This window comes from Ciconia boyciana, chromosome 13 (genome assembly GCF_034638445.1).
Source record: "Ciconia boyciana chromosome 13, ASM3463844v1, whole genome shotgun sequence".
Classification (NCBI taxonomy): domain Eukaryota; kingdom Metazoa; phylum Chordata; class Aves; order Ciconiiformes; family Ciconiidae; genus Ciconia; species Ciconia boyciana.
In genome coordinates, this window is record NC_132946.1 from 3,065,955 (window position 1) to 3,090,849 (window position 24,895).

Here is a 24,895-nt window from a genome sequence, read left to right on the forward strand (position 1 = left end):
GGTTCTCCAGCTGGGACAGTGAGATTTTCCAGAATTATGAATGAAGCTTTAAATGTCTCCTCAAAACCTCCTTCTGGATCTTTTATTACAAGATCAGGATGCTTTTTTATAAATGGTTTTGAGAGGTGGGGGGAGAAAGCTGCATGTGAAAGGAGTGAGACTCTTACTCCAAAATGAGGGAGATTTGGCATGCCTGCACGCATTCTTTTAAAGCTCTATTTTTGTTTGCTCTGTCTGGTTTACAGCCTTAAAGACAGCCTGACTCCCAATTTGGGAAAAACAGTTTGTGCACAGGCCTTGTAGCATCAGTGGTAAAGCTTGCTAGAGCAGGGAGTCTGCCACCAAGGAGGACAGGGCAGGAAGACCACTTGGCTTCCTTCCCCCAGTGAAGGCATTTCTCAGTTTTCTCTCCTGCCTGATGCCTGTACAAATTAATACCTCCTCTCTCCCTGTCCTGTCCTTGTCCCATGCATGGACAAATCCAAAACTCTTTACTGTAGTGCCCCTGGAGAAAGCAGCAGAGACTCTTATTTATTTTATATATTCCAAAGGGAATTGACTTTGCTGCAGACAGATGGGTCCTGTAGTTCTGTGACTCTCGGCATGACTATACATGGACTTGTCTGTGCTTTAAAGTTAGTTTGGATTGAGGTGGTTTATGAAGTCAGAGTGTGCTGGCTGCTCCTAGGAGCTCTACCTGGAGCTTGGTGATGGGACCAGAGGAACAAAACCCTGGCTCTGTGTTCCCCAGGTACACCTTGCTCTTGGAGCTACCCAGAGTCTAGGCAGAAACTTCACAGTTCCAACCTGCCCCAAATCCAATCAATAAAAGGAAATAAATTGAGCCACAGGGAGCTGCTCACTATGGGAGAGAATCAGAGTTTTCCTTTTGTTCATGAAGGGTTCAGAGGCAAAACATCAACTGTGTCAGCATTGTTCATCTCCGGTCACTGCTGCCTGGGAGTGCAATCAGTTTAAAGTCATTTGTGTAAATTAGTTTCAGCCAGAGAATCTGGAAGTAGCGTGGGTTGCTGGGCAATTATCTCCTTGCAAATGCTCTGCATTATGGGGGCCAGGTTACAGAAGATCTCTCACTTGTGCTAAGGTTGTGCTAAAACAAGAGATCAGCATCTTGAAAGTCTTTAAAGCAGAACTACTAATACAGTATGTTGGAGTGCCGGCAGGTATCGGCTGATACGTGTGCCAAAGTACAAGGGACTGAACTGCAGAACATGGAAGTGCAGGGGGATTAAATGCCAGAAATCTCAGTTTATGCTGAGGACTATTAGGAGCTGCAAATGCCTCTGAAAGCCCCTAGAGCCACAGGTGAGTGGGGGGACAGCTCCCCACTTCCTCCGAGGACAACATAACCCACCAAAACGCTTTTCAAAGATATCCAAAAGAGCATTGCCCTTCCTCTTCTTGTTCCCGGCTCTTCTTTCCCTAGCTGTGTCCCCTCTTTAGGGTGCCACTGGGATCTCCTAAGGTTCAGGCTGGAATTATGTTATTTACATTCCTCCCTTCCCACTGCCAGCGTACCAGCATATACAGATACCCCCCCAAAGTAGCAGGAATCACTCCCTTGCTGTAGTGTGGGGAGTTTGATGGCTGAGGACGTGCCTCTGCTCCTTCCTTTTTCATGCACAGATTCTCCCTGTTCCTGAGACTAAGTTTAACCTGTGAGTGAGTGATGGACAGGCTGGCTGAGACCAACAGACAGATACTGACCCTGCAGCTAACAGTGGAGTGGATGTTTCCCACCTGAGCTTGCAGAAGTCCTTTTGTATTTCAGAAATGATTTAATGCTATGAGTTTCCTCCCACTCCTTTTTTCCCCCTTGCTAGTCGGTGTGTAATAGCAGAGGGTTTCCTACATATTTGATTTTTTAACTATAGCATGAAATCTGGATGCTGTATTTATTGCTGCAGCTGTCACTCCTTTGAAAACATGCAGTCAAATGAAGGTTAACAAGTTTGGGCTCTCAGGAAAGCATGTAAAACAGCACTGCAGAAGACTTTGTGTCATCACACTGGAGTGAAGAACAGATATTTTCTGAGGTTCCCCAGTCCAGGGTTATTTATCATCATATGAAGCAAATACTTTTCTAATTGTATATCGTTGTTTGAAATTCTCGAAACCCCAAATCAAATTCTTTTCCCTTGTACAATATACGCAGAAAGTACAGGATACAGAGCCTGAGGGGATGGTTTAATAGTTTAAGAATCAGGTTGGCACTAGCCAGACTTGATGCAGCCATATGTTCAAATCCCAGGGGTGACCACTCACCAGGAGGTAGACAACGCTCCATACCATTTATTGTGTGTTCTCTTAAAAAACAGATGTCCCAATTACCGTGGCTGAAGGAAGAGATACTCTGCCTCTCTTCCACAGACCAAGGGCACGCCGTGCTGTTCGGTCCCCCCCTGCCACATTTGCACTCTTTCTGTGTGCTTCCTTACTCCTGTGTGTGCACAGTCTGAAGTGTGAAAGGAAGTTTGAAGCCCTGGCTGGTTGATTTTAACGGAGGTGTGCTTAAATAAGACAAAATAGCTTTTGGCTTTTGTTTAAACAGAACTTTGGTCTGAAAAGTATCGAATAGACTTGGGAATAGTGTACTTGGTATAGAAGATCTTGTTAGAGCCTTAGGGCTCGTGGCTGTGTCTCTGTAGGGTCATTGCACTCAGGTTTGGGCTCTGTGTGGCTCAAGGTAGTTGTGTCAACACAAGACGTGACATTTCAGCCCTGCCTGTGGGCCTTTCTGTGTCCAACTCAGTGCCTGGGAAAAGCAGAGCAGAGCCAAACTGGGACCTAGCATGGCTGTTGAGGGAGTTGGGCACCGGTGCAGAGCAGGGCTCTGATCCAGCAGGACTGTACGGATGGGATGGGATGTGAAAGCTCTGTCTTAACGATGCAAATGGTGAAGCCCATCAAGATTGATGGGGCTGGGGTGTGGGAGAGTTCAGACATATTTCTAATAATCGCATCCTTCCTGTTGTGTGTTGGTTTTGTTTCTAAGACTCTAAAATAGACTGTGTAGGAAGTTGCAAGATTTGGACTCCTCTGCCCAGTTTTGCAGATTAAGGAGATAGAGCTGCTCTGAGAGGCAGCCAAATGCAGCTTCAGTGCACTTCTGAGAAACCTCTTAACGCATGAGGATCGCTTCTGCCTTGCAAATGCTTACGTCCCTCCCTCTCCCTGTCACGTTCACACTGTAAGGAAATCAGGCAGGCTGTCCTCTCTTGTATTAATGCCCCATTGCCTGCAGTTAATTAAACTCTGCGTGATACTCAGTGCAGCGTGTCAGTTTGGTTAACGCCTGTCAGCCAAAGCAGTAACTTAACCCCTGTTATCTGCGGCTCTGAGTAAGCAGTTGTATTCTGGGTCTCTAATTCACTCCTCACACTCCTCTCACCCAGCATTTGCTGCTCACCCATGTATTTGCCGTGTCGAATTCAGCACCCAGAAGGTGCCGTTCCATTTTTTTTAGCATCTCCATAGAAACCCCTTTGGAGTTGCAGAGTGCAGGGTTTGTGCAAATTTAAAAAGAAACTAATGTAATGGTTTAGTTCGATCAGGTTTCAGACTGCCAGTCGCTTGGAAGGAGTGTGTGTTTCAGCGATAAAGTTGGGAAGAAAAGCAGTGGAAGTTCTCAAAGGCAGAGATGCAACAATTTTCTGCTATATGAGCCCAGGATAAAGCTTTTATGATAGCACAAAGTTTATCTGGAGATTGTTTGGAGGGAGACACAGACAGGTTTTTTTCCTTTTCCACAGTAATCTAGGTAGATTTCTTGCCTAGGAGGATACCCGTTTATGTGCAAAGCTGCTTTTTTATGTGCAAGCTCCCTTCTTCACCTTGTTAACACAACTGCCTCTCAGTTTGACCTCTCTTAAAAGGTTTAAATGCGTATAGATTAATGTACTTTTGATGTCTGGGCTAATGAAGTCCTGTGCCTCCACTGCTTCATTTTCTAGTTTATAGACAGAGGCTCAGCACTGCTCAGGAGTAGTCAGGATTGGACCTAGGGTTGGTTTGCACCAGACTGATAGAAAAGTTAATTCTTTGTTGGGTAGCAGAGAGGCAGGCGTGAACAGAGGATGCTTCTCTGTAGTAATTCTTGCTTCTCTGTCTCTAGCACAACAACCTAAGGCAACTTTTAGACGGGATGAACTCAAATAAAAAAACGATCATTAGACAGCAAAGGAGGAAACTCCTTGCTGTGCTCTGATGTCCAAAGGTCGCAGTGGTTTAGCAGCACCAGTCCAGGTCCATGGTCACCAAGGCAATAGCTCATTGCCATGGAAACACTCGCCACCTTCTCAAGCAAGAGCATTTGAGCAAGCCCTGATGTTTAGCAAATAATTGCTTGAGATCCACTGGGTATCCCACCCCTCGACACATTTGGGGACTAAGAAATAAAATAATTTGACAGCTTTCACTGTGTTCTATCCATTTTGAAAACCCATGAGGAGGATTTCCATCAGGGCAGAAACATTTGTGAGCTCAATTGCTTTCTCAAGGGCTCACTGTTTGCACATGGTTGTTTTAGCTTTACTAGTTTATTAAAGCCACTACGCTGGAGATTGCATCTAAATTCTCTTTCACTCCCACTCTCTACAAATAAAACCTTGTGTTGCCCGTTTCATATGAGAACTGCCGTAGTTGTTTGGAGGATATGGATCGGTTTGGCTTATTCTTGAGGTTGCCTCTTAAGCAGGGGGTGGCTGGCCCTGCTCCCAAGGCAGGGAGCTGGATCAAAGCCCTGGTGTGGCTGGCGTAGCCATGAGGTCTGGTTAGAGCAGAGGGTTGGAGCAGCCCTTCCTGCGCGCCTGTTCCTCGTGGCTCTTGCTGCGGGAGAAGCATCACTTCTGCTAGTCAGAGCCACAGCAGGGATGTGAAAAGCTGCCAGGAGGAAAATTTGAATGTGGCATGGAGGAAGGTTGCAAATGAAATCCATTTTTGTTGTTGTTGTTTGAGCTGTCGCTGTCTGATGGGTTTTCCCCAGGTGAATGCATGATGTGGGCAGCAGGTTGGCAGAGCCATGCAATTTTGTAGGGCTGCAGAGTGGTCGGGCGCTGCCCCAGTGCTGTCACGGGGGAGCAGGCGGTGCAGCGAGCCCAAGCTCATCTCCTCTGCCTGGAGGGTTTCTCCTGACGTGGTTCCTGCACACAGCGTGGGATCAGGATGGGGGCATCGTGGCAAGGCAGCACAGAGGATAACCTGGCCTGCACAGAACAGGAGGGCCCGGTGCAGCCTGGTGCCATGTGGGAGGAGGAAGGGAAAGGTCTACCTGGCCCTTCACCCAAACCAGGCATCTTCTGTAGAGAAATTGCTGCAAGATGATAGATCAGGAGGAGTGTGCTACCTCTTTTACCTTTCCTTTTCTCTGCCTCGCAGCTCCCCTTGAAATGACAGCAGCACGTAATTGCATCGCTTTGGCGTTCACGGCATCAGTGCTGATGATTTGAGAGGTGTTATTATTGTTGCCATTAGCAGTCTAATTAGTGTTAGCATAACAGTCCCCTCTGCCCAACGTGCCGAGGCTGAGCTAACAACCTCCAAAACCAAATACACCCACTCCACCAGCTTGGGGAGAGAGTCTCTACTCTCAGGTGTTCAGTAGTCCTACATCTTCTGCAGCTTGGCACTGCAGCCTCGTAGTAGTAGTGAATTACAATAATTTTAATTAGTACTACTGTTGTTAGGGCTAATGTAATTGAATTTCATTATTTTAGCAGTAATTTTATTTCATTATATAAAATCAGAATGACTAAATTTTTTTTTCTGAATCATTTTGTTCCCATAACAATAGAAATACACTGCAAATCCAGGGCGTGCTGGTGGGTGAGGCGTATTTCATGCAAAAGGAATGAGAAAAATGCAATGGAAAGTCACCTCCTCATTTTTAAGTCCCATTTTCCAGATTTTTGTGTTCTTCCCCCAATATTAGAAATAAATATTACAGGAGAAACACATTGCAAAGCCAGCACAGTTATTTTCTGTGAATTTTGTTGCTTGGTCATCTCTGAATATTGGTGGGGTTTTAATATAATTTCATTTCATTGGCTTTTTTTGTCACAAAGGTGAAAATGTGGAAGCACTGGGCCATCTCCAAACTCAGTGGTGGTTCCACTGAAATTGAGGAGTTCTGCCAGGTGAAAATCCGATAGCTGTCTGTAAGATACAAACAGCTGATGCGAGGAGGCACAAGAGTTGCTGAGGTCTCCTGCTGGTTTGTGCTCACAATCAGTAATTCCAAGCTTTCACTTCATGCAATGTCCAAGTGATGCGACTATGCTGAAGGGCAGCTCTTGTCTTGTAGTTCCTTTCTGACCTCTTTTGTCCTTTCTTGCCTTAGCAAAACAAATTGCTGTTGTCTCAGGGAGCAAGAGGGTTGGCGCTGATTGTAGTTGTTATTTTTAAATTTCTGAGTTTGAAGGCTTGTATTGCGCACACTCAAAAGCTAAAATGGGGCAGTGAGCTCCTGGGAGCGGCTCATTCCCTTGTCTCCAGCAGAAATGGTGGTGGTGTTGCTCGCCACTGTCCACCTGCTCTGATGCAGGCTGTTATCGAAGACACACCTGAAGAATCAGGACCCAGAAGTCTTCCTTGCCAGTCTGCACATGCTGCAGGCTGCTGGCAAATACAGACTCTGGCTTTGTACCTTTTTGTCTTTGCTTTTTCTTTTGATCATTGTGGATGGTTTTAATTGCCATTTTAGTCTGATGCTCATGGCTAAGAAGAATGTATCAATAATTCACTTGCAAGAGCAGCGTGGCAGCTCTAAAGTTCCCATCTGCCTGCTTTGGCTGCAGGCTAGAGCACCCTGGGCCGTTCGCAGCATTGTGTTCTCAGGGATGAAAACAAGCTTGTAACAATTGCTTGGGTTGCTTTAGGTTTGCTAGAGGGGAGGAAAGGTGGATTCCCCTGAATTTGTTCTCCTGGCTCCTAGCCGATCTTTGATGCAGAGCAGAGAGGAGTTGCTGCCTGTATTACAGATGTGGATTTGCAGATAATCATTTCCATGCTGATGAAGCTTTTGAACCTTAAGCTCTTCATGAGTGTTTCTGGAAGCTGCAGAGAATCTGTATCAAAACTGAGTCTGTACCAAGTGCAGTCCTGTCTTGGAGGACAAAAGGGCTGGAGGTTCCCCCAGCTGTGTTGTCCCCACAGGATGTCCCTGAGCTTCATCAGCTTATGAAAAAAGTGATAAGATGTAGCTACCCACCCTAGCAGTGGCTTGGATCCTAAGAACCCAAGACATTTTTTTGGTCCAGTGTCACAAAAATCACAGTAGATAGAGCTCAACTCACCTAGTCCACCTTCTTGCTCTAAGGCAGGATCAACTCTTGCGGGGTCATAAGTGGTTTGACTCTTCAGGGTCATAAGTGGTTTCGTATCTTTTAAGACAACCCCAGAAGGTGAACATCCTTGGCTAATTAAAGTCTCTGCACATCCCAAAGGGAAGCCCATGAAGAACTGCCTGTGCCCAAATGTCTGATACATACTTAGGACCACGTGAGAGACTAGACATTACTCTAGGAGTTAGGAAAAGAGCTTGGGAGTCCTGACATTTGGCATCTCATTGTAGACACTGAACCTTCCCTTGGTGACCTAAGAATGAAGGCTCAAGTAGGCAACACCATGCTGTTCTGTAGGATACACCACCAAATTTTCTCCTGATGTCCAACCAACATTTTTGTTTTCTTCTTCTACCCCAAGATCCTTGAACCTCAAAAAAGCTCTCCTAATCTTCTTCCATCTTTCCTTCTTCCACTTGGCACTCAGAGGTCAATTACAGCAGACTGCTCAAATTTTTCTGCGGAATTATCCTCTCTTTGAACTTATTTCCCCATCAAGCCACTTCAGCTTCCTCTCCTTGGGCTTAAAAGATGACTAAGTCAAGGTCTTTGTCAGATATAGACTAAACATATCCCCCATCTTGTTCTTCCCATCAGCAGTCCTCTATCGTGTTTTCTTGATGTGCCTCATCTCCTAATACCAGTACACAGCCCGCAAATCACAAATGCACATTTTTCAAAGGGACTCTCCATAAAGGTCTATTAGCAAGGGATGAGTAATGGTTTGACAAAATAGATTTAAGTGGTCCCTTCTGAATCATCTTGGCAGTAATGGAGAGAGTGTGTCCATTTTTTGATTAAATATTTCCAGTGCCATTAGCTTGGGTGAAGTAAACAACTTCTATTGAGTTTGCCTGCTAATGACAACCCAAAGGCCTTTGATCTCTGTGTTATCAGAGAGCAAGCCTGTTGCTTGGATGTGGATAAAGATTATATAATCATCGCTAAAGGTGCCTCTTGCAGTACAATCAAAGAGTTTGGAAACGGTTCTTTATTCTCTCGATGTTCATGCTCCTGCCACCTTTAATGGACATTGTCAAAACAGCCTGTGATGGGCGTCCTGTAACCTCTGTGCACAGTCAGAAATACTCAATTGTAGTCTGGCTGCAAGATTTTAGCAAAGAAAATCAACAATTAACCTTGATTTCTTGTGCAGACTCCTTGAGGCAGGGCCCCTGTGTTCATTTTTGTCTGAAAGGGGCTGTAGCATATTTCCACGTTCTTTGTGTCTATCCTTTTATAGCATGTCTCACAATATTGTATGCTTTTTCTTAAATTCTCTAGCTCTTGAAATCTTGTGACTCAGTTCACATCTAAAAGCAAAAGATAGACCCTAGCTCTTCTCTCTAGTTAATAGTATGGAATACAAGGTATTTTCAGCCTAAATATATTTTTTAAAAAAGAAAGAAAAAGAAAGTAAATCAGTATGAATGATGTATTTTTTTAAAAAAAATGCTTTGTGATTAGCCAGCAAAGCTGATTTCAGGCATTAGGCTGATGATTTTTGACCATTTGTTGTTGACTTCAGCACAGACAGTGGTCAAGAAAAAAAAAGGGTTGCAATGGGCAAGAATTGTGTGAATATAATTCCTTGTGTGAGTGTAATTTTTTTATGGCGAGGGATAAGCCAAATTGGATGAGAGTCAACACAGGCCTTGCTAAGAGACGTCACGCCTCACAGTTCTCCTGGTTCTTTGAAGGACTCCGCCAGCATATGGATGGGAATGATTCAGTCTGTATAATTTCCTTGGATTTTCGCCAGAGGCTCGTAAAGGAACTAAGCTGATGTGGGGTGGGATGGCAGTCTGCTCGTAGAGAGAAGCCTGCTCACATTTAACAGCTGCTTAAGAGAGAGGGAAGGGGTACAAGTAACAGGTCCATTTCTAAAACACTGGGAAGTTGCCAGAGGCATCTCCTGATGCTCTGTGGGACACGCGCTGTCCTGCGTACTCCTGAATGTGTTCCAGTCACGGCGTTGCTGAGAGCGAAGGGATGATCATGGCTCCCCTTGGCACCAAGCTCAGTCTGAACAGGCGCTTCCTCACTTGCACCCAGCACTGGAGGAATGATTCACTGTCCTCAGTTCAGGCATATTGCCATTTTTCTTCTTTTTCAATGAAACTAATCAGTGTATTAGTACTGACAGAGATGACCAGTTCACAGAATCCGCACTCGAGCATCTCTCCCTAGGTGAGCTGTTACAGTGCTCTTGGTGTATTGCTGGAGGCATTAATCCTTGGTTGTTATCTGGAGAGTTGGCTCCTTCCTCCTGTGACTTCTTGTTTAATAACTAAACCTGAGCACTTCTGGCCTTGTTTAGGGGGGTTATTTTATAGGGTTTGGGGGTTTTTTCATTTTAAGGCTTATTTTTTCAGCCGTCTGTCAGACCAAGTGATCCTCCATCAAGATATAATCCAGCTGATTGGCCTACTTTTCAAGAATAGTAGCTTTAGTTTTGTATGCTACTGCTGATAGCATTTCAGATTGCCCAGGTCCTTTCCTCCTGAGGGTGGAGAAGACAGCAATTGATCTAATCCAGCTTGGCGTTTATGCCACTTGAAATGAAATTACATTTTGCTGAATGAAACTGAGGAATGGGAAAGTAATACTGCAAATATGTTGTGCCATGTGGGACCTTCTGCCTGGGAAGCTTCCTAAGGAAGCTACAGCGGAGTTGATTATTCCAGAGAATAACCTCTCTGATCTGTAGCTCTTGTTGCAAGAGACGGAAGTGTGGCAGCCAAGGTTTCTTCTGTAGGAAACACTCCCAGCCAGGAGTCAACACCAAGTGAACTTGAAGGATTCACACAAAAATCCCAGGGAGTGTATGACTTTGGTATATGGTCATTGCTGGATAACATTAACTCTAATGGCACGGGTTTTTTAATGCTGGAGTACATCACACTTGTATGCAGCTTGCTCCGTTCCTCCACTGATGCCCTATTTGCAGCTCCAGAATGGAGCAGCACGTTTTGCCTTTGGCTGGCCCTATGCAGTTGGGTAAGTAATTATTAGCAGTGACTTTCATGCCACAGAGCCGAGAGGTAAAAGCAATTCCATAGAGCATTAGGAGATCAAGTAGGTCAATTGAAAGCAGGAAAAATTACCATCGGCTATCTTCAATTAAACTGTTATCGCTCCACATGAAGGATCCCATTTAGAGGAAGGCATAAAACCTGAGAGTAGAGGTGACCAAGAGAATAAATTCTCCATTTTTCATCCCAAAGCTAGAGAGCGAACATTCATCAGTAGGCATGAGGAGGAGATCTCTCTCCCCTTCTGTTTCCAGCCTACTTTTAAGTAGAGCCCATTTGGAAATCTCTCAGCAAAACATTTTTTTCATCAGAAAGCACAAACTCATCGAAGTCACAGCTTTTAGTAGAGACATTAATGACAGTTAAACCCTCCCTGAGAAGGGCTTTTGGTTCTGAGAGGTTGTGGTGTCTGGCTGTCAAACGCAGGGCAGAAGGCACCTCAGAATAGCAAACATCTTGGTGACCAGGGCAGTCTTCTAGGAGCTGGGCCTTCCTGGTTCAAGTCCCTGGTCCCTTTCCAAGGCCAGAGAGCATAAATAACTTCCAGCTGCACTCATGTGCATGGGAAAGCACCATCCAAATAATTTTCTCTAGTAAGAGAAGTTGTATCATATGAAGGCAAGGCAATTTCTGTGGTTTGAACCATAGTCTAGATTGACTAAACTGGTTTGAAGTTGATTTTAAGACAGTAAGAGTCCTATGTTGTAGTAAATAAACTACATCAAAAGGGTTTACAAAGGAAATATTTTCAAATGCAGAAATTGAAAGGCCCACTTGCATTATTCTTCATATTTTTTTTAAGGGTGGGGAATGCAGCGGAGGAAAGAAGCCAAGTCTTAAATTGCTTGGGGTTTTTTTGTTTCGTTGGTTGTTTACTTACCTTAGAAGTATCAGAATTATTCTGTTTGGTCTTTGACAAGCAAAAAAAGGGGAGAAAAATAAAGGTCAAAATGTAGCCTTCACATTTGCTAGCAGTTTTCTGAGATGTCACTTACGTTCCCTGATGGCTCTCTGCTTGAGCTGCGAGCTTCTGGCTCTTTAAACTCCCTCAAAGAGGACCTTTTCCCACACTGCTTCGGAGGCATTAGAACGAAATAGCTGTAAATAAAAACAAGCATACAGCTTGCAGAGTGTAGGGCAACCTTGTCTCTTCTGCATATAGTTGCTGGAGTATTGAGTCCCTGCTTGCGAGATGTTGCAGCTTCCCTCCTTCACGCGTTTCTGGGCCAGGGGATGTTCACGTTTATTATTACAGTTAAGCCACACTACGCGCTTGCGTTTCATTACTGGTGTGTGAAACATGTTCCACGTCCCAGCCCAGCCCGGGCTGCCTTTTGACAGAGCCTGCAGACGCTCCTGAAGCACAAGGGCCTAAACACTCTTGCTCTTATTCAGGAGTGAAATTCGCTGTCTGCCTCTAGTGCCTTGAGCTGCTTATCTGGGGGGTTTCGGGCATACGCCGTTATTTTCAGTAAGGTGGTCACCAGTGCTCAGCCTCTGCACAGGCTGGGCGAAAGCTTGGGGAGGGACACACAGGCCCCTCTAACTGCATTGTTTCTGCATCCCAGTGTAAATCTGCAGTGATATTCGGGCTGTTCTTGTCCCAGCCATGTAGAGCGGGGGGTGTTTGGGGGAGGTAGGACAGAGTTCCTCTGCCTGCGTGATAAATACCTGCTGTGACTTAGGGAAGAGACCAGCCCCCAGATGCCGGCATGTAGAACATCCACTCTCATGCCGAATGGCTGATTACATTGTTTTGGACAGGATGAATAATTAATAGCCTCAGGGGTGCTCGAGGTGACAGGTTCTCCTATATGCTCCATTAAGCATTTAGAAACTTCAGCTTGGGCCTGTCCCATGCCATGTCTGGTTGCTGGGCTGACTTTGGAGGGATCTGAACTTGTGCCCAGGAGGGCAAGTGCTGCCGATGTCTTCGTGTCCTTTGGCCAAAATTTGCTCTGTAGCAAAATGCCTGTGATGTGACTGTTAATTAAGCTCCTGACCCATGGGCAGAGCCTACCTGAGGAGGCTAAGGCTCCTCTTTAGTTGAATTTGCCATAGGAAAAGGATATGGGCAAGAAATTGGTGTTTGATGTAAGTTTTCAAAGGAGTGAGTGAGCAAGAAACACAGCTGAGGGTTTCAAATACAAAGCTTGAGCTTGTAAGAGTGCAAGGATTTGGGGATCACTCTGGATGCAGGTGAGCTGTGGTGCATGCGGAGGAGGGGACCGCTGGGTGCCGTGAGGACTGGGATAAATCAGCTACCTCCAAGGAGACGAAAGAAAGGAGACAGCCTGTGGGTTAGAGATCTCTGCACTTTCTCGATGGGTTAAACCCAGCCTCCAACAGTCCCGTGCAATGTTTTATCCAACCCTTCATCCTATATTCAGAAGGCACAGGGTTGCAGACTGATGTTCACTGCCTAGCACAGTGGGAGTCTGCCTGTAATATTAGTATTATACACACATTCCGTATGTGTTCTAGTTTTTTAGAAAAAGAGGAATATTTTGTAACTTTGAGCTCTCTTTAGCAATTTCATTGATTTGCTCCCCTCCTGTGGTGCCAGTGCTTCAAACTCATTTAAGCTATTTTCCACAATTTTTGAACAATATTTCGTATTAGAAAAGTCTAATCCCTCCCAAACCATCACTTTAATCTGTCCCAGAAAACTGGCTTTCATTTCGCGATGGCTTTCACTGTGGCACATAAACCCTACAAATGTAATATGGAGCCCAGTAATCCATCAGTTAAACAGATTAGTTATGTAGGAGGCTGTATGGCTCAGTGAGTAAAGCAAGCAGGCTTTACTCTCCTTCCATAGAGGAAAAGCTGGCTCACGGATAGCTCCGTGCTCTGCAGTCGATGTGCACCGGAGATGCAAAGGGCTTCCTTCCGCCTTGCAGATCTCGTGGCGGGGATGGACCCTGGAGGGTGGCTGGTTGCAGTGTCTTGGTTCTCCTCTCAGATGAGGGAGCACAGATGTCCGTCACCAGATGAAAAGGTGAAGCGTGAGGCTGAGCTGCCAAGAGGCACCGTCTCCCCCCTTCACTGTGAGAGGAGGAGAATTGCACTGCGGTTGGTATCTCTTTGCACGGTTTTTTGGGACTGTCGCCTTTTTGCAGCTGGTGACATCGTGACCGAGGCTGCAGGTGTCCTGGTATCACCTGTGTATCAGTGCAGCATGAAGATGCCACTTGGAAAAGCCTTCAGTGGAAAAGTAGAAAGAGTTCCCATCCTGCCCCTGCCTATGGCTCAGTGTGTGAAGTGGATCTTGAAATCCCCATAATTAGGTTTCCTTTCAATAGGGTGGAGCAGAGCCTTCGCACCCCATTACCATAGATCAGGCAGAGCCACAGCTGCCTGGCCTCTGGAAGGCAGGAGCTTGTATTTGGAAGGAGGAACAGGCTGTGCACAAGTGCCGGAGAGAGAGAAAGTCCTTGAAGTGAGACCTGTTCCTTCTGGGTGGTGTTCTGTGCATCGCTGTTACTGCATCTTTGCCAAGAAGTATCAGGAGCAGTCCCTCCTTTAGTCCTTGGGCACGGCTCGCAAATGCCTTTGCAACCTATGAACATACTAAAAAGTAAAGTTGCTTAGTGCCAGGTGGGTTATCCAGTATTGCACTAATTGCTATGGTTTGGGTTTATTAATCTAAAAAGTTGTGTGTTTTGGACTTTCCCTCCCTCTTCCACCTCATTTTAATTAGCCTGAATGCCTTCTCCCCTGCTCCCTGCCTCTGTCATGCATTCCCTTTGGTTTTTAATTCTGTGAAATGGGGATGATGCCAGAGACTGCAGACAGGTGAAATCTGTTGCAATGGAATAACTGGTAATTGGAAAATGACAATCTCTCAAAAATGGGGTGAAGAGAGAAGATACAGAGTGTCCGGAAGCAAAGCGCAAATTGACAGTTCATTATGTCTCCTCTTCCTGGTCGGAGTCTCTGCAGGCCAAACTTAAAAATATAAGCAGAAAAGCCAACATAAACAAGTGCTCAAAATCCCATTGACAGCTTTAGGCCCAGGACTAGAGAAAAAACAACATAAGTGCAAAGGATGTTTATGAGACTAAATGTTCTGGATTTGTTTACCACTCCTCTGCAATCTCTGCCAGCCTCAGCTCTCCCTGTTCAGGAGGAGTCGAACGGCTGCTTTGGGCTTGGGGGGGATATCTGAAGCAAAGCACATCTTTTACTCTGGAAACTTCCTTCCCTGTTCATTCAGCAGGAGGGACCAGGTGTCTAACAGCCCTTTTCTCTAGTGTGATGCAGGTATGATTATTTCTAGACAGTATCAGAGCAAAAAGGTGCCCCAGCCAAGGCATGGTGCCATCGTGCTGGTGATTGAACCTAAGCTATGTAAAATAGGTGGTTGTGGATGCAGCAATCAAAAGAGACAAGGTAGAAGACGGGCGAGAGGAAAAAGAGAGGCACAAAGAGAGAGAAAACTTGTCCTCTTGTCCTTGAAGAACTGCAGTAATTCAGTTGCACAAAGAGAATCTAAGACTGCAAAGTCCTACTCCTGTACTTCATCCTCTGCTTGTAGGAGTCATCAATAATGTGACCATTACGGGTTTCTCTTTTATTGAATTTCTCCCAATTCCAGGAAGGCTCTGGGGTTGTGCTGCGTCTTGCTAAAACCAGAAGTATCAGATTCTCAGAAAGAGACTAGTCTTCCGAGGTTTTCAGACCCAAACTATTTAGAAAAGGATTTTTTTTCTCTGTTTATCTGAACTCGGAATGAACTGCTGAAACGTTTGAGGTTTGTCCCTAATAAAAACATGATTTTGAATCACTAAAATATTCTACAGCATAAATATGGCCTTCAAAGTGAGCAGAGGTGGTTGTGCTTTCCTGGGACATGTTTTGCCTGGAGTCAAGGCTAACTGTTACTTTAAACTCATATTCAAGGATGGTGAAATCTTACCAATTGAGCCCATACAGTTTCTGCCCTTCTCGTGAATGGTGGGAAACTTACTCCTGCAGCCAAAGTATGAGGATTCATTTGAATCTGAAATCTATAAAATTTGTACTCAGATCTGAACCTTTTTGGAATGTTGCCTGGGACCTGCCAGTGAGACTTGTGGGTTAAACCACTCTCTGTGCTTGGTTTTGCTGACTGTCTCCAGCATGGCAGTTCCTATTCCAGCCTCCACATCTGGCACTGTGGACCCTCATACCAGCATGACAGCGTTGCCCACCATCTCCCGCATTGCATCCGTTGTGGGGATTCCTGAGCATTTTGTAGCCTCGTGCAATGCCACCTGGTTGGCATTTGGCCATGCTCCATTTGGCCTGGCCTGTCTCTGAAAACCTGGACCAATGTAAAGGTCAATCATCGCAGCAGCAAAAGATGTGGAGATATCCAAAGCTGATGAGGGGTCAGCTCTCTCTCTGTCATTTGAAAAAGGAAGTTTTCACTGATGCAGTTTGGAGCCCTGTGGTGGGCAAGTAGTTTCCCCTGTCAGAGTTGTTAAGGTTTACAAAGTATTTGGCAAAAAGCAAAAAGTACCACTGTAGAACTACTCTCTTGGAAGTGTATCATTTTGATGCCAACCTTTGTTTGTTAACCATTCCTTGCTAGAAAGGAAGTTGCATTTCGTGACATAACCACATCTCAAGCAAAAAGCCTGAAATTTCCTTTTCTGAGAAGGTCAAAACAAGACATTGCAGCAATTTTAAAGCTTTGTTGGAACTTCGTTTTCTTCCAGCCAGGAAGTTTGACAAAAATAATCCTTGCCATGAAAAGGTTTTGTTTTCAGCAAATCAACATTTTGTTTTTCCCAGAGAAAAAGGCTCCTGGAAGAATTCCTGCTCTGGGGTTGGCTTAAAATTGAACAAAACAACAGTGTCTCCTAGTGGCTGACTCCAGGGGAATGGCCAAATCCATCTTGGCTTTCAAGTGTCTCTTCCTTGACCCTCCTCCTAGATCTTTGCTCATCAGGGAGTGAGAGAAGTGGGAAATGAATTGTGCTCTAAGCAACAAACCATTTCATAAGCCATAAAAATATCTATGGCAGGCTGTTTTCTAGGCTCCAGTTGGTGTTGAAGGAAGGTAATTACATTTGAAGGCTGTATCACTGGCTGCTTGGCTCATCTGCTGTTCAGCTTCCACTCTAATAATACAAAAGCTCACATCAGCAGCTTAGCCAGCATGCAGGGCTATCCATCCTTGTCTTTGCCCAGTGGGTCCTGCCTCTGTGTCACTGCAGGATTGTGCTCCAAACGTCTCACGTTCCAGCAGTCCTTGCCATCGAATTAGTTCTGCCTCACACCAAATATGATCACTAAAGGATAATGAAGATCTCTTGTCTGAAGCACGATTGGCTTTGCAGCGTCAGCCTGCTGTCCATCAACCTTGCCCAGGCGTCCCCCATCATCTTGATCTGCTGGATCAGCTCCTCATCACAGCTATTGATGATCTCATCTGGGCCACCTCCTTGTCCTCTCCTTTCCCTCTTCCTCGTGCCCTCTCTCCCCTCCCCTGAGAGATGGCTGCGGCTTTTCTCCTGCACTCTCTGAACTCATATATGAAGCAAAAGTTACGGTGCTGGAGAGTAAGCAATAAGCGCACCCAATTGTCAAAGAAAATTGGCAAATCAGTTCAAGTAATGATAGCCGCAGATTAACCGGTTGCAATGCCATGTGTTCAATAAGCCACAGAAGAATCTTGGGGATGGCTTAGAAAACATGGGATTTTAGAGAATAACAACTTACAAATTCTTTTTATTTGCCTGAGAGTGTTTTTAAGTTTGTTCAGCTTAGGCTTTTCAGGCTGGACGCTGACTTTTTTGGTAATGACTCCTGAGATTGTCTTATCATGTTCGCATAACTCCAGGGTTAGGGATTTTGAAGTGATCACCAGCTATCCCAATTTTCATGATAAAATTGTGACTCTTGGCAGCACATCTGGCAGCAGCAAGGTAAACTTGGAGAACTCGGAATTAAGTTTTACTTTAGCGGATGAGACTGCTGCTGTATTGCAGACTACAGAGTACCTTAGGTCGCAATGGGCAGGTTTTCTATGTTTCCCAGCAGAAAATTCTACAGAACAACTCTGTCCTTTCAAAGCTGCCCAAGCTGCAGCTTCCTTGCTGATGATTGTGTCATTAATTTCCCAGCCTCAACACACTAACGAGCCATCCTCGGCCTGCCATGAAACACCCCTGTCCCAAGGAGCCCTCAGTCTGCTGCCTGGAGGGACACAAGAATTCAGCAAGTTATTTTACTTCTTGTCAAGAATGCTCTTGTATAACCCTGGCTGAGGGGAGACCAAATGTGCCAGCCCCACGCTGCTCCTGACAAATAGCTCGAGGACACTGCAGGCATGGTGTCCCATCACCACGGTGGCTTACAGTGAGACAGGCACCTGGGAGCCCGCAGGGCTATTTCAGGCTCAATCTCTGTTGGGGAGCTGGTTAGATGCCATCCTAGAGCAGCCCTTTTCTTCAGCAGGGCTTTCATTGCAAAGGGAAGACCTCTGCCCAGGTTGTTTTGGCATCATCAGGGAAGGCAATAGCACGGACGAGCACTGGTTGGTGTTAGGGAGGGAATCGCCGTTCCTGCAGCAAGGAAGGTGTGAGGAGGGCAGCCTGGTGATCGTGCTGTTCAGGTTCACTGTGCAGCCATCTGGGCCACCCCTTCCTTGAGACTAAAGAACTGAAAATTGCACAGTCCTTCCCTTGGTGTCCCTTAGTAATTAGTGTATATGGATTATAATCATGAGGACTGAGGCTCTTAGTGCTCTTTCTCCTGGATAAATGGTTGAGCAAAAGACAAGTCTATTGCATCAAGTAATTTAGCCTATGAATGATGGTTCATTAGCAGCCCACAGACTGTCACTGCCTATAGTAGTGTGGGCTCTTCCTGCATTCGAGTTAACTCTTTCACCCTCCCCTTCAATTGCCGAGGATTCAGTTTGCAGAGTTTAACTCCATAGAGTTCAATGTGGCTGTGCCACAGTATTACAATGGTCTTCTCCCTTCAGAGCCTCACGTAACGCAACAACATCCCCAAGAAACTGCCAACTTTTAAGATAGTGTCTAATGACGGATGGGGAATAAAGGAAGCTATTATCAGTCAGGAGATGAGTCAGATATGAAAATAACACCTTTTTCTAGACAATATTATTACACTGAGGAAATGAAAAAGACTCATTTTCTTTTGCAAAGGAACAGGCCTTGAGCATTAGAAATGCGCATTGCAGAGCCTGATGCTGTTTGAGGGAGTAGCTCCAGTAAGTGAGCAAACCCCATCCCACCTTTTGCATCTGTCCCTGCTGTGCCACATTTTGGAGCCTGGGTGCTGGGCGGACGTTGCTGCGCTTCCCGGGAAAGGAATGTCTAAGGCTCTGTCTGAAAAGCAAGATTGTAGCCCAAGGTGATTTGGTGCTGTTGATAGAGGAAGGGAATGGAAAAATCAGTTCTTGGACTTAAGCTGCGTGCAGTCTTGTACGCTCAGAGAAATGCACCCTGATCTTGGAGGGAATCCTGACACTCAGGGCCATACTGCTGTCATTTTAACAAAATCTGCTGTACATTACTAACCAGGACTTCAGAAGGAAAAATCATCTTGGGGGTTTTTGGGGACAGTTTCCATAGGAAGATAAATATTTCAAGGGAGATAAAACTATTGAACCTACTGACTTTCACTGGTATCTGTTTTCCTAATTCTCTTAAGAGATGCCTGCAAGCAAAGTGCTTTGTTTGTATATGAATAGAGCTATGCTGTATTGACAGTGCTTCTGCTTTGGATATAGCAGTATCCATAAAGCTCTGCTGGGGTTAGTGCAATAAAAACAGCCTGACCAATGCAAGTCCCAATAGAAGCCTTATAATACAAGCCATACTAGCCATTCACCTGGATAACTGTATGTTGCAGCAGTGAACAAGCCCTCTCCTTTGCATAGCTTTAATTTTTTGGGCCCACCTATTGGGCACAGTTGTTCTGCAGCTGCTCCAGAAATGGGCTGGGATTCTATGTTTCCAGTAAGACTCACAGCGACTGTCCATGAGGTTTGTCTGCTGTTCCTCTCAGACACTTATCTGCCTCTATGGCTCTCCAGAAGGAACAGAGGAAGATGTAGTGTTTGTGCATCATTAGCACAAATCCCAGAGTGGGAGGAACATACCAGCCTTTAGCCATTTCTTCTGTGCATCTGTTTGACCATGTTGCTTTTTTGCCCCATAGCCGGATGAGTTGACCAACGCCTTGGAGATTAGTAACATCGTCTTCACAAGCATGTTTGCCCTGGAGATGCTCCTGAAACTGCTTGCCTTTGGCCTCTTTGGCTACATCAAGAACCCGTACAACATCTTTGACGGGATCATAGTTGTCATCAGGTCACTGCCAGTTCTTTCTCTACCGGGGCTTTTCTGCCAAGGGCTCAGACCAGTTGGGGAGTGGGATGAGGAACAGGAATGATGTGGCATGTGTTAATCCAGGGCTTGCTGGCTATGATGTGCTATAATTATGCTGGCCTTTTAGACTCCTGTCATTAAAAGGGCTGTCCAAAGTAAATGGACCTGGCAGATGGAGGACAAAGTCTATTTACGCCACACATCTGGCACTGTGGTCAATTTTCCACTGAAGTGCAGAATGGCTGGTCCTGGGAAAGGAGTACTGTGAGTGTCCATATCCCAGCAGCGTGCCCTCCCTCTCCCAGATTAACACATAACTCAAGCCGGAATAGGGCAAGCAGGAGGGTAAGAGAGGGCACTGTTCTGCTGTCCTCTCCCAGGGGAACGCTATCCCAGCCTAAAGTGGGGATGTCACAGCATGTGGGTGAGAAGCTTGTGCAGCATCTCTCTGTGCTGGGATTCTTTCTAGCAGTGCTGTTCACCCCTTGATCAGTAATTTGGGGCAAAGAACTCAAGGGACACAGAAGGTGTAAACCAGGATAGTGCTCTTGGCTTCAGTTGGCCTATCCGTTTGATTCAGAGAAGTGAGGAGCAATAGAGGCCCAAAACAAAGGCCAGTCTGTGGCCTGATCAAACCAACCCACCCCAACAAATGTAAATCCCTCTGGATATTAGCTTGGTACAAAATTGTGATCCACATTTTGTGGCTAGACTTGTGGATGGTCGTAGTGATGCAGACTAGCAGGAGACATGCTGTGTTCTGAAGAGCCACAGAAAGCAAGGGAACTAAAGAATCAAGAAACTAGCTATAAAGGATATAGGTTGTGCATGAGCATGTGAGTCTGCACAACTGGGAAGTGAAGGTGTTTTTCAGAAGCAAGAAAGTAGCAGGCAAATAAACTACCCCTTTAGGGCTCAAATGGTGTGATATCCTATAAGAAACCAAGCTGCTCAGGGCTTTCACAGTACAGTACTGCTGTTTATAGTTCTTCTCCTTCTGGTGTTCCTGCAGCGTCTGGGAGATCATCGGCCAGTCGGACGGAGGCCTCTCTGTGCTACGAACTTTTCGGCTGCTCCGGGTGCTGAAACTGGTGCGTTTCATGCCTGCCCTCCGCCGCCAGCTGGTGGTCCTGATGAAGACAATGGACAATGTAGCCACCTTCTGCATGTTGCTCATGCTTTTCATCTTTATCTTCAGGTATCAGAGGCTGCAGCTCTTCTTCGATTAATTGTTCAGCTTGCTCAAGTAATATGTAGATTGGAATAACGATAAACTGCATTTGGTAGGCTGCCTCCATGATAGAAGTGCTCACAATAGACTGACAAGCAGACACTCAACAGACTATTTACCTCTCTTCAGTCTCAGTTTTTCATGCCGTACTGTAATTCTGTAGATGAATGAAGTATAAAAACAGGCAACAATTGCTCTGGAGTTCCTGGGAGGCTCCTTTAGCTGTGTCTCAGGAAGCTGTCAATAACTAGACTCTACCAGTGTTATATTTGAGATGGAGGTTGTACAGACTCCAAGACTTCTGTCTGTTTGACCCTATGATGCTCCTTGGGATCCTGTTCTTGGAAACCAGTTGGATTAGGGAGCTGGCAATATGGTTTGTCATTTTCTAGGCAAAGGAGATCCCTGATTTGACTTCAGCATAGACAACTGTAATGAAACGTGACACAGAAGAACCAAATGGCAGGGTTTGATCAGTGATCATGTCAGTGGTGGAGCAGAGTCCTTCTTCCTGGGAGATACCACTGACACACAAAACGCTGGGGGGGGGGGAAGTGTCCGAAAAATCACTGCAATCCTCCCTGCAACCATATTTCACCCAATAATGTGTTTCTTCCATTTCCCTTTTTTCCTACTCTAGCATACTTGGCATGCATCTTTTCGGATGCAAGTTCAGCCTGAAAACTGATACAGGAGACACAGTTCCAGATAGAAAGAATTTTGATTCCTTACTTTGGGCCATTGTGACCGTATTTCAGGTAAGCTCTGGATTCTCTGGGAAGTTTTAATGTAGACCACCTGGGCAAGTTATTTCACTTTTAAAAAAAAAACCTATTCCAGAAGGTGTCAAATTTGGACTGAAACAGCACTGTAGAGTTATGAGGGCAAAGTGATTGTGTTTCTGAGTTAGCTGGTCTCTATAAGCCCTGATAGAGAAGCAATCTACTCAAAATCATCACTGTGCATATCTGTTGTCAGTAAAAGTAAAGTCTAAGAAGGCCTGGAAAGCCACCCTTATTTTCCTTTCGTATAGCCAGTAAGATCAAGACCCCATCTACTGTCCGTTCTGCTCCTATTCTGTAGGTCTGGGTCTCCTTACTTGCCTTCACTGCCCCAAAAATGCACTTTGCAAATGTATTCATTTAACTGGGAGTCACAAATCAGAGCTGGAGTTGCTGGCTCTATATGCTGGGAAAGTCTTTATATAAAAGTTGTGTTTCCTCTGCAGACAAGATCTGTTATGTGCTTGAAATTGCTGGCATATTCCACAATGGAGCAATAAGCTGCTATTTCCAGGACATTCTAAATATAAAGCTTAGTCTTTTCTGTTTAAAAGCTCAGTCCTTAGAGCCCGAGTGCAGCAAGTGGAGCACAACATAAACAATGTTAAGCTAAGCTTCTCAATGCAGAGTAGGTGTTCACCACAGTACCATTCAAGTTGGAAACCAGTCCAGAGTCTTCACTGTGAAGAATATAACTTCTTGCAAAGTTTTCCTTCTTACAAAGGAGCAAGGACAAATCAGCATTAGTCTCACAGGTTCACATTTTTCTTTTAGCAACATAAATACAGATTTCTGCATTTATTCTAACAGTCCCTTGGGAAATAAAGTTGGCACAGAGCACAGGGGCTCAGTCCTACATCCTGTGAAGGTTAATGAGTGGCATGACTCAGCTGACTGCATTCCTATCCCCAAAGCTACCTTGTTTTTAGGAGGATTAGAGACCATTTTCATTGTAAGCATGAAGCTGTCATCCATTTTTCTTAGGCCCCAGGATTTTTGAGCTCCAGGAAAGCTAGGAGAGTGGGAATTCCTGAGGAAGGTCCCTTGGAGCAAGGCTTTGCAAGATGTGTATTTTTTTGCCCAGCTTGTCAGTGCTTTTACCTAATGGAAACCGCTTTGCTTCCCTGAGTTTCTTGAGCCACCCAATGTCATTTGTCTCGTCAAACGTCATGTCCAATACCCTTTCCTTCAGCTTCAGATGCCTTATAAAGAGCAGCCTGAAGGGAGATAACAGCTCTGGCCTCAGGTCTGTTATCTTCTGATGGTTATCAAAGGAGGCAATACCGCCACCAAATAATGGGACTCGTACCAGCACATCCTTCATGTTACCATATCTAGGATCTGAACTAGTCATCTGCGTGGGCAGCGGTGTGCTAGATCTTCCTGCAGAGAGGGGAGGTTTGGCCAGGAGAGAGCTCTCACATGCAAAGTTCTAAATAAAGGAATGTTTTGCTGTCTTCATCGCATGAGACCTGCTAATGATTATGCTCAGAAAAGGTCAAAAGGAGAGGAAGAAATGGATGAGTCAGTATTTGAATGCAGCTGCTGTGCCTGAGATGAGTGGAGTAATGAGAGAGTCTTCCCCTTCACCTCTCTGCAGATCCTCACTCAAGAGGACTGGAATGTGGTCCTGTACAATGGGATGGCATCTACATCCTCATGGGCAGCACTCTACTTTGTGGCCCTGATGACCTTCGGCAATTATGTGCTCTTCAACCTTCTTGTTGCCATTCTGGTAGAAGGCTTCCAGGCAGAGGTAAGAGATCTGAGCAGAGGGAGGGAAAAAACTGAGAAGCACATGTAGGCAAGAGTGTAGGGGTGAATCCATGTCAGTGCAAACATCTAGCCATGCAAGCAGCCCTAAATGTAAACTTAAGGGGTGTAGATGAGCTGGGTTGGGCATGTGAACCTCTTGTGAATCTATCTTTGCAAATAAGGCCCACTGGACTTGGCATGGGACTTGGGAGACCAACACTTTGGTTGCTCTGCTACAAGGTCTGTTGTGTGACCTAGAGGAAATAATTTAGGAGGAATTTAACTCACTAAATCTCCCATATGTCCAGTGTTTTATGTTTCTTTATGGTGGGCCTCAGGCTTTCAATGTGTCTAGCTAGTGCTAGTCATGGGGACCAGGTAGGATGTGAACTGGCCCTCAACCCAGGCCTTCCCTTGTGACTCTGTCCCTTATGTGTTATTTGAGGCTAGTGCACAGCTGTTCAAAAGCTGTGTTGCAAGGTTACAAACATTAAATTTTGAGATACTTAGGATGATGTAGGACATATAAATGCTAAAGAGATTTTTACCTACACCTGAAAATAATGTCTGTATCAGGTCAATGAGCAGGGAATTTATGATAAACTGCAAGCATCTCATCTCACATGGAAAGGATTAGAGAAATGATTTTATTTCTCAGTCAAAAGTGATATGCCATGTCCTGATCTGAACTAGGCAGGAACCTTAGCAGCTGTGCAGGCAATCCTGTGCCACATCATCCGGAGAAGCAGGCCACACTGGTGTGAGTGGTGTAAGTGGTATAGTACTGGTGTGAGTGGGGGGCCCCTGCAGGCTCTTAAGTTTTCCTCCCCACTGGCAAGTCCACTCCAGATCTGCTTTCAGCATCTTGAGAGGGTGAAACCAGCCATCCCCTGCCCTATCCTGCTCTTCTCCGTCTTTCTTTCAGATCACAGCAAGTCCATCTGGGGGAGATTTTAAGTGAGGATGATCTGTTTCAGTTGTAAATATAACGATGTATGTGCACATATATATTGTCCACAAAAAAATTACTTTTTTCAAAGTCCTAGTGCAAATGGAAATTATTTTGAGACTTACCAAAAAACATCCAGTCCCAGTTAAAGCTATGAATAGTGGCATCGAAAAGACTTACATCGTGCTTTGGGATTTTTTAATGACTACTTTTTTATTTCTGCAACCATCAAGAAGGGAAAGTTTGCTTAGTGCTGGTTTGGCTTCAGAGACACACACACTCAGAAAGAAAATGAGAAAATGGCTTCAGTTTTCACCGCCTTAGCTCCCAAGGGAAAGAGGAGAAAGAAATTATTTTTATAGGATTCTTTTTTTTCACTTTTCATTTTTTCCCCAGAAATGGTATCATGCTCTCATTTGCCGTGATTAG

General features: G+C 45.2%; 1 protein-coding gene across 6 annotated transcripts in view; it reads left to right on the forward strand.

Annotated features, from left to right (window-relative positions):
* The window catches only part of CACNA1H (calcium voltage-gated channel subunit alpha1 H), a 260,228-nt gene that overhangs the window by 183,621 nt on the left and 51,712 nt on the right, over positions 1 to 24,895 (forward strand). For all 6 annotated transcript variants that reach the window (XR_012044869.1, XM_072877585.1, XM_072877586.1 and 3 more), the window contains 4 exons: positions 19,580 to 19,731; positions 20,762 to 20,947; positions 21,621 to 21,738; positions 23,363 to 23,518. Coding sequence is in view for 5 of the 6 variants with exons in the window: in XM_072877585.1 (XP_072733686.1) it covers positions 19,580 to 19,731; positions 20,762 to 20,947; positions 21,621 to 21,738; positions 23,363 to 23,518 (612 nt within the window). In the remaining variant the exon portion in view is untranslated. The remainder of the gene's footprint in view (positions 1 to 19,579; positions 19,732 to 20,761; positions 20,948 to 21,620; positions 21,739 to 23,362; positions 23,519 to 24,895) is intronic.